Source organism: Rattus norvegicus, chromosome 1 (assembly GCF_036323735.1).
Source record: "Rattus norvegicus strain BN/NHsdMcwi chromosome 1, GRCr8, whole genome shotgun sequence".
NCBI classification, from domain to species: Eukaryota; Metazoa; Chordata; class Mammalia; order Rodentia; family Muridae; genus Rattus; species Rattus norvegicus.
In genome coordinates this window covers 54,947,534-54,957,246 of record NC_086019.1, presented here as the reverse complement: position 1 = coordinate 54,957,246, position 9,713 = coordinate 54,947,534, and the positions used below count along the sequence as shown (strand labels likewise).

The 9,713-nt window shown below is 53.0% G+C and overlaps 1 protein-coding gene across 2 annotated transcripts; it reads left to right on the top strand.

The window, feature by feature from the left end:
• The first annotated feature begins 5,688 nt into the window (after positions 1–5,688).
• Positions 5,689–9,472, top strand: Prr18 (proline rich 18). Of its 2 annotated transcripts, none has more exons than NM_001399593.1 (2): positions 5,689–6,037; positions 6,328–9,472. In NM_001399593.1, the coding sequence occupies exon 2, from the start codon at positions 6,335–6,337 to the stop codon at positions 7,259–7,261; it is 927 nt and encodes a 308-aa protein (NP_001386522.1). In that variant the 5' UTR covers positions 5,689–6,037; positions 6,328–6,334; the 3' UTR covers positions 7,262–9,472. The 2 variants fall into 2 exon arrangements, with proteins under 2 accessions (NP_001386522.1, NP_001101934.1); NM_001108464.3 differs by lacking the exon at positions 5,689–6,037 and adding an exon at positions 6,070–6,213.
• The last annotated feature ends 241 nt before the right edge of the window (positions 9,473–9,713 follow it).

Here is a 9,713-nt window from a genome sequence, read left to right as displayed (position 1 = left end):
CATTTTCTGGATCAGCCGTATAAGGTGGAGAAGGTGTAGCTTGTGGGCAGTTCACACCACTCAGTGTCTCAAAGTACAGAAATGGTGGAAGAGGACAGGCAGCTGGGGACACCCTGTGGACTTGGGGGCTGGAGAGATGGCTCCGCTAAGAATGCTTGCTTCTCTCCAGAGAACCAGTTTAATTCCCAGCATGCACGCGTAAAGTGGCTCACAACCATCTTTTAACTCCAGTTTTAGGGGATCTGAGTCCTCTCCTGGCCTCCAGAGGTACCACATGCACACGTTGACCAGACATACATGTAAACAAAGCACTCTTATACACAAAAATAAATCTGTAAAATAGCCCTGCAGACTGAGGGTTTCACCTGCCTACCCTAGAGCCTCTAGGCAGCAGATGAGAACACAGACACCCTTGCTCAGTTGAGGCTCTGGAGACCGTGAGGAAATGTGGGATGCACAGAGGTTCCACCCTGTGGCACATGTGCTGTTCTGCTCTGCACCAGCTGGGCTCACACCTACAGATTAAACGCCGAAGACAGGTTTTAGAGAATTCCCATACAACGGTAGTGAGGGAAAGAGCTTGGATTTCAGGCTCAGGGAAGAACAGTCACATGCCATGCTCCCCACAGGTTTCTGGTTCCTCTCAAGTGCCTGTCCTGTCCAGTTGGCCAGATTCTGGTGGGCCACGCCCTGCTGTGCACCTTTGAGTCACCTTGTTCTTCCTTGCTGCCGTCAGCCATACCTTCTGAAGAAAGCACAATTGGGGTTAGGGAGGGGTCCCCTTCAAAAAATATCTCCAAGTAGACTTCAAAACCCAGGTGCTGTCTGCTCACCTTGTACCCTGTCCCGGTTGGGTATAACCAGTCCCAAGGAAAGGGTCTTTCGGAACATGGGAGAGAAAGAAGCAGAGGCCATTTGGAAGAACTGAATCTGGGTAGCCTACCCTATAGACCTTGGAGTTCTTCCTGCACTAGAATCAGGGTGGCTCACAGAAAGCAGTCCTCGGGGTGGGGGTGCGGGGTGTCAGTGCTGGTACAGGTCCCAGGGAAAGGTGAGTAACTGGAATAATGACATCCACAGAGGCAGCAGAATGGCCTTAGGATGGCGAAATGGGATCCTAAGCCCACTGATGTGGAGAGATGCCTGGACAACAGGGTTTTGCCTTTGCTGGTATCTCAGGGCTTCCCAGATAGGACAGGTCCTTACCCAGGCCAGATGGCAGGAGTGGTGTTGTCTGCATGGGCATTGCAAGATATGGGGTGGTGCTGGGAAGGATTCAAACTTGGGGAGCACAGGCCCTGCAGCAGAGTGAGGTGTGAGGGGGCATGCACACTTGATGTGTGAGGGCAGGCAGGCAGAGGTGGGGCACTGGAACACTGATCTTGAAGTAGTCGAGCCAATCTAGTTTTCCATTCCAGCCCTGATCCTGACGGGAGAGTTTGCAGGGCTCCTGATGAGAGGAACAGGACAGACTGAGTTTGGGTCTTCAGTGGGAATAGAGGGGAGGGCACAGCTGTTACAGTGTGAAAGTTGTAGTCCGTTAAAGCCGGGCTGTGGGGTGGTGTGGTTAGAGCTCTGGTGACTTGTTTGTGTCTGGTTTCTGAACAGCAGGGTCAGTCCTTTGGGCAGGGATGATCTGTCCCTCCTGCTTTTCTCACCCAGCATCCTGCAGCCTTCCTCACGTGTTGTGTAGCTAGTTCCTCAGCATGAGCCAGGGTCACACCTGGTAGCACACGTAGTAGCATCTGCCAGCTGCTGGCCAGCTAACATCACTTTACACTAGAGAGGATCTGAGCCCCCAACCCCTGGATCCGTGGTGGGGCTCACATCAGGAGAATGGACATTGCAGACTGGCCCTCAGAGATCCCATAGCTCACTAAAAAAAAAAAAAAAAAAAAAAAAGTATTTTCTTTAGTCTCCCGCTACCTTTCCAGAATGCATAGTAACGGGCATAGACGTCCTAAAGAGGTTATTTGGGCCCTCCCTCAGAATGTCCACACTACAATTATGTGGAGGTTTGAGCATTGCAAAGGTGTGGGCTCTTCATAGCTTAGGCAAGCCCTCCACCCAGCCTCAGTTTCCTCATCTGAGAGTTAACAGGCTCTGCTTGCTACTGTACGGGAAGGCCCGAGGGCATGCTGGTGCTTGGTAGGCAATACTCAGTGCATAGACCGTTCACAAAGGCCCCAGGCATCTGTGGGAGGAGCCTGCGGTAAAAGGCAGAGAACGCTCTTACTTTCCACTGAGTCTGAGATGCAATGCCCTGGGGTCTGAGTGCTTTTAAGATGAGCCACTTTGTCAGCACGAGACAGTGGAGTCGTGTTCACTGATGGCAAATGACAGTCATGGTTAATGTGACTTGTGGCAGCTTCTCATCCTGGGCCATCAAAAGTAGTGCCAGTGTCATAATCCCCAACAGTGACCTGGGAACCTATACTGTGGCAGCACTGGTTTCCAACAGCCAGAAGAGTTATGTTGGCAGGATCCCGAAAATGACCAGTCTCAGGGTGGGGCAGAGGCAAGCATCCAATGCCCTGTTTGCAAACTGCTTTGTCTTTGCCCACACTGGTGTGGCCTAAGCAAACACACACCCTGCTCACCTCTTCCCTTTAAATGCTGCCTAAGCCAGCTTTTGAAGTGTAAAACTATCAGGAAAGATGTTTGTGCGGTGCTTTGGAATATTAATGCTTGTACAAAGCATCTGTGGCTCCTGCTGGATTTTTCCTGGTTGCACAGAGGGCGGGATGGGTGGGATGCCTGTTGATGTTATTAACATGTTCTTTATCCCATCCAGACCTGCTTCCTGCAGTGCCACTGCCCCTAGCCCACAGGGAAATGACTTAAGAGACTGCTTAAAACTGGGGTAAAGGGGGCAGGCCAAAGCCCCCGCAGGTGGACTCAAAACACACCTGCCATGACAATGGGACCGGGATGTAATCACTTAACTCCTTCTGAAAATACTTTTAAGACTGTGCTAATGACTATCATATTTGAAGTCTGGAAAACAAGTTAATTTAATTTTAAGGTAAGATGACAAAGAACTGGGACTGAGCCAAATATGTGTCTGTTTGGGCTTGCTGACTTGGGCTTTTTTTCTATGAAATGGCTTCCTCAGGCTAGTAAGTTCAGTGAGCATACGGGGTACTTTTCTGTTGGTGTGATAAAACGCCATGAGTGAGGGAACTTCTAAACAAAAGCGTATGTTTCCAGAAGGTTCCAGAAAGCTGGGTTTCTGATGGTAGAGTCAGAGCGAGAACTGCTGAGAGCTCACATCTCAGACCGCACACAGAGCAGGGGGCTGACTCAGAACTGCTGTGTCTTTTGAAACCTCAGAGTTCCCAACATCCTCCAACAAGATCACGCCTCCAAATCCTCCTCACACAGCCATTACCTGGGACCGGGTACTCAAATCTATGGGGGGACACCATCACTCAGTGTGCGTGTGTGTGTGCATGCATGTGCGTGTGCTGTGTAACAAGATTTGGTGCTCCTTCAGTCACTCCCCATATTACATGAAATTCCAAGTGAATTATGATTATTTTTAAAACTATGTAAAAATGTGTACTGGTCAATTAATCACTTCAATATACCACGAATCTCACTTTTTTTTTCTTTTTTCTTTTTTTCGGAGCTGGGGACTGAACCCAGGGCCTTGTGCTTGCTAGGCAAGCGCTCTACCACTGAGCTAAATCCCCAACCCTGCATCTCGTTTTTTAAAGAAAACCTACTTTAGACTGTTTTCGCATGTATTTACTTTTGTATGTATTTGGCTGTGTCCTGCCACAGTGCATTTATAGAGCTCGGGGAACAACTCACAGGAGCCAGTTCTCTTCTTCCATTGTGTGGCTTCCGGGGCTCGAACCCAGATCATCAAGCTTGGCAGCAAGTGTCTTTATCCTCTCTTGCCAGACTCTGCAACTCCTCCTTGAAAGTCTATTTATTTGACCACCGTCGCTTATTGTTCCAGCTGTCACCTGCCAAACACTCCCACCAAAGGGAATGTTAATGGATCCCATAACAGCCAGTGTGGTGACTGAGTCAAGGGTAGACAGATACCCATCTCATGCTTCCTCTCAGGTGCCCTGGTCTTCCTAACTTCTTTTGAGAAGCAGAGGGAGAGGGGCAGACAGACAAGTGCCACTGATGGGTAGACACTGCTCCCTGAGTCAGAAGTGAGCAATGCTCCTGCTAAGGCATCTTGCATGAGGTCCTGGAATGCAGTCCCCTGAGGTCATGCCTGGACTCAGGCTTCCGGCTTCCATTCCTCCTGAGTTCTTGGGGGGTGAGGGTGGGGGTTGGGAAGGAGTGCTCAGCTTCCCAGGTTGAAGGCTCCTGGCCTAGAGCAAGCTGCTAAGGTAACATGGAACATTCCAGTACCTAGTTTGGACCTAGCTGTCAGCCTGGTAATGGTTCACTTGCTCCTCTGGGCTTTTAACATGCCAATCTCTACCAATGAGAAGGGGGTTCACTTATGAGGGTTCCCCAACCAACAGACTCCTCCTTGTCTTTAGTGTAATAGTCCATTCTGGCTTTGGACTTTTACGAGGTGCTGAGTCTTGTCCTGTCTCTCACTGCATTTTGGAGCCTCTGGAAGTGCCACCCCCTTCACAGTAGAATGGACCAGGTACATCAATATGTCACCCCTCAAAGTTATGAGACTGCCTACCACCCCCACCTCTGACCTTCACCCCAACCACACCATTACTTCTGAATACCCGAAGTCTTAGGAAGCAATCTGAACACACAGATTGGGGGGGGGGGAGCAGTGGCCTCCAGACATAGCACATTTCCACTGTCACACAGGACATCTGGGTGTCCAGCAGTTTGTTACTCTTCCTCCAAAGATGACCTCCCCAGCTGTACCTACAGAAATGGTTCCTGACTGCTTCCCCTTAATATTCAACCTGCACCATGCTTACCCCACAACTACCTAGAAACTGGAACCTGAACCAAAACAACACAAGCGTGCTTCAGTGTCTTGGGAGCTAAGCTGTGTGCTTCTGGCCTGAGCTCAAGGCAGAGGCTACTGCCCTGGGCCCCCTGGCAGCCCCACTCACAGCTCTCTGGATTCTAGCTGGCTGCCTTTGCATAGAGAGAAGGTAATGAAGATGCCTGCGGTGGTTGTGGGGCCTTATGCCAACTTCCTGGCTGTTCTGATGAGAAAAGCTTCCGCCACCCAAGTTTCCTTGGCTACCCAGTTGCTGCTGGAAAGGACAAACAGAAGAAGAGGGGGTGGGGGTGATTGTTGGCACAGGGCACAGAGGCTTACCCACTTTCCCACGTGCTCGCCCTGGGCCAGAGCTATTCATTGTGCTGGGGAGCAGTTTTTAAACTCTAGCTGTTTGTTGCTCCTCTTTAAGTGAAACAGGTGCCTGGTAAAACCCTTTGACTTCTGGGAGCATTGTCTCATAATTGTTGGATGGCCGGCTTATTGGATCTTTCAGTGGTTGTTTCCCTGTATTTACAGCCGGCTTCCCTTGTCTGTATAACAACACATCACGTTGGAGGAAGTCACTTGATAAAACAGAACATCTTATGTTTCCTATGTTGCTATTGTATAACAAAACGCCTTGCCTATTCATAGACAACAAATGGTTTTAATGTGTAAACAACTCCCAAGGAGTGGCATCAGCAATGCTGAGGAAACCTAGGTAGCCCTGAAACAGCCTGCCCGGTACTGGCTGCTTTCCCTGTGATTCCAGCCTGGCTCCAAATTTCTCTCCTGAGCCATCTCAAAGGATTCTCTGTCTAACGTGCAGGGAGGGCTCCACCAGTGACTTGGTGCCACCGGTTCCCTTGAGACCTAGCTCCTGGCTTTTGATGGATTAATCCTTCACTTCTCAGGCCATGGGAGAACCGGAGAGGAGAGCCTAGGAGCACTGGGTACCAGCTCCCGCCCCTGCGAATGTTGGGCACTTTGTCTCCAGTGTTCAGCAGTCGGCGACAGCGGCAGCCCCGCGCAGCCCGGGACTTGGCAAGCCCTTGCCAGCGCGCGCTCCTCCTCCTGCGGCCTGGCCCAGCCCGGCGCATCTCGGAGGTGCGAACCGGGCGACATCCAGATTCTCCAGCAGTGGGGCGGCTGTTGGCGGTGCCCGAAGGACCCAGCTCAGCACACGGAGGGAGCTCCCGGGGTTACGGAGTCCAGGGAGGGGCGGGAGGCGCCATCGCTTGCAGAGACTGGGAGGGAGAGGGAGATGCTGCGGCTGCTGGCAGGTGGGTGTGAGGGGAGCGCGCGGCTATCAGCAACAGATGGGGAGGCGCCGGGGGTCGCCGGGCCAGTGGGGCGGCTCCGCTCGCGGTGACTGAGACCCGCCCCTCTCCTTCCAGGACACTGATGCTCCGCTTGCTCGGCAGAGTCATGTCATTCTCGCCTATGCCGCCTCCGCCGCCGCCACCACCACCGCCCGCCCGAACCCAGGGGGGGCCCGCCGCACGCCAGCTATCCCGGAGACCCTGCGGGCCGCCGGCAGCCTCGCCGCCCGCCCCTGCGGCCGCCGCCGCGGGCGAGAAAAAGAGGAGGCCGCCCGAGATGCTACTCTCCAGCTCCTGGCCCTCCGCCACCCTGAAGAGGCCCCCGGCACGGCGCGGCCCGGGCTTGGGTCCCGGCACCCCGCAGCCCCCTACCTCCGCACGCGTCCCGCCCCAGCCCTCTCCAGGCCGTGGGGGGACCTCGGCCACGTGCTCCGCGCCCCGGCGGATCGCCTGCAGCCACATCCCAGCTGGATCCACCGCCTCGGGGACCTCGGCGGGGGCGGGGGCTGGGCCCGAGGACGCCACACGCTTCTCCTTGAGCCTCACCCCAGAAGCCATCCTGGTCATCCAGAGGCGCCACCTGGAGAAGCAGTTGCTGGCGCGACCCCGAAGGCCCTTCCCCGCGCCCTCGGCTGATCCGCGGCGCCCACTGGTCCCCTGTCCCCGGACCAGGTCTTCGACCCTGCGGAGGGGCGGTCCCACCAGTGTCCCCGACGCGCCTCTAGCTGTGGCTGTCAGCAGCCGCCCACCCCGTGCCTCGCTGCTGCCAGGAGGTCTGCAGGCCACTATGCCCAGCCCGCGCCCCTCCAGCCTGCGCCCAGTGCTCAAGGTGTCGCTGCTCAATGAGAAGCACAAGTATGATGATGAGGAGTACGAGGAGGAGGTGGAGGTGGTGGACGAGGGCCTCGTGCGCAAGTGCACCGAGTGGCTGCGTGGGGTGGAGTCGGCGGCAGCTGCGAGGGGCCGCACTGGGCATCTGGACTCGCTGCCACACCTGAGCACGCTGTGAGCTGGGTGAGCCTGTGGGACCCAGCCTTGCTCGAGGCCCACCGCCGCCTCCTGCGCTCTTTGCACACCTGGGCTCGGGTGAACCAGGTAGGCCAGCAAGGGACAGGACTATTGCCTGGAACCTCATCCAGGTGTGCTTACTCATGAGTGACCCACAGTCTTTTCTAACGCCCACCACCCACCTCCTGTGCAATTAGGTCAGTGTGGGACACAGCAGACTCACCTGACTCCAGCAACTGTCCCGTGCTCCTCCTGCTCCCCTGTGGGGAGGAAGGACCTGTGAAATGCCTTCTAACCTCCCACCCTAACTAAGGATTGGACCCAGAGGTCCTCTGCCCCAGGTGGCGTCCCACTTCCTGGGAACTCTGCAAGCCTGTGACCACTGAGGGTGGAGTGGTCTTCTGTTGCAGAGCTAGGACATGGTGCTATGTATATGATCTGTTTCCTTACAAACCAGCAAGTCGGGTACTGGAAACTCTGGTTAACTAAAACTTGTAATCCAGCAGCCTTGCAGCAGTGTTCTATTGCCACTGGGTGAAACTGGAGGACTTGTGCTCCCCCTGCCAGCTGAGCACTCAGCATCACACACACACACACACACACACACACACACACACACTCACACACACACACACTCACACACACACACACACACGCCACTCCCCTGTCAATGCCCAGACACACTCATGCCACTAGCAGTCATGTGTCCACGCATGCATACATACACAGCTAACCACACATGCCCATGATAACACATACATCGACACTCTCACAGACAAGTGGATACATGGCCATGTGGAGGGAGTCACAGCCCCACGCAGGTGTCTCCCGGGGCACAGCTAGAAATGTTTTCAAGAGTTGGATCAAAGTGGGGACAGGAGTCAGGGCTGCTGCCTAGTAAGAATGCAGTTTTTGTTTGAGGGCACAGTAAGGTCTCCCTCACTAGCTAGGGAAGGAGCTTATAAGCACAGCGAAGAAAAGTCGTTGGGTGGAAAGCAAAGCAGGGCAAGTCTGCCCACCGGAGCGTTTGAGGCAGAAGCAGGAAGTAGCGGAGGGCGAGGGCAGGTGTCTTTCATCACTGTGAAGATCAGTGACATAGAAGTTCTATAAGCTGTAAATACTGACTTTTTACATTCTGTTGATTGTTTGAAGGGAAAACTGTCTCTTAGTAGCCGAGCCCTTCCCATTAACTGGAGGACGAGTCTTTTGTATTTCTTCTGTGCCTGAGTGGATTTAACCCCAAGGATGAGGAGGAAGTGTTTTATTTCTAATCAGATAAGGTTGCCCATGGAAACATAATGCATTACCTCAATTGTTTTATTTCTTATGCAAGTCAATAACCAGTTTAATGTTTGTCTTGTTAGACTTTAACGTGTCAGTTCTCAACTGTATTTTAAAGCAAAGCCTTACACTTTTAAAGACGAATTATATATTTTCCTTGTAGAGATCTTTGCTTTCTCTCTCTGTCTCCGTCTCTTCTCTTTCCTTCTTGGCTCAAGCTTTGCCAACCAAGAGGCCTCGGTTTAGAAGGAGCTACATCAGACACCGGATGAGGTTTTTTTTTTTTTTTTTTTTTTTTTAGCTTCTTATTGATTTTAAATGGTTAATGCCAAAGGGGGAAAATTAGCAAAATTGGTGGGGGTGGGGGGAGGGAGAGGGCTGTTCCTCCAGGCAGGTCAGGTGGAGAGAGCACTGCCTCTGCCCCAAGCCTGGCACAGCAGGGCTCCGCCCTGTCTGCACTCATCACTTCTGCCAGTACTTGACATGCTCAGCACCCTGCCCTCCGCAGCCTTAACAACACCGGAAAGAGTTCCTGGTACCTCCTAAAGGAGTGGCCTCTAGGGAGACCTTCCTCTATCTTTGTCCTTCATGTAGGTCTGCATACCACTCTGTCCATCCCTGTCTGTCTGGTTTGCTTTTCCTCCCTCGATGTCTCCTCCAGGCAGCCCTCCCCTCTCCCTTTCTAACTGGCCTCAGTGAGAAGCTCAGTATGCTCTCCCTGGTTAGCGACTCAAAGGGGCTCGTGTGCCTGGCTCTTCACTTCAGAGATGGCGGCATGTTTGTGTTGGGTGGCCAACGACTCTCAGTAAGGAAAGGAAGGCCCGCACGTGACCTGTGAGGCCTCTTCCTCGTTGCTGACATCCTGAGGACAGTTTTCTAATCACTGTGCTACAATTTCTTTATGTTTAAATAAAAAAAAAAAGTAACTGGATGCTGTGTGCTGCTTCTTGGAGAAGATAATGGATAACTGTCCAGAAAGGAATCTTTGAACAGTTTTAGAACGACCCCTGAGATGCCTGCCCTCTTTAGGCCTAGGGATTTCTGGGCTCACCAAAGGTCATACTACTAGAGTTTGTCTGGATTTCTGAGAAATTTAAGAACAAAATTCTTTCTAAGGATGCTGGGAGAGATTGCAAATTCCCCATGGAAGCTTTGTCCCAAACACACCCCTG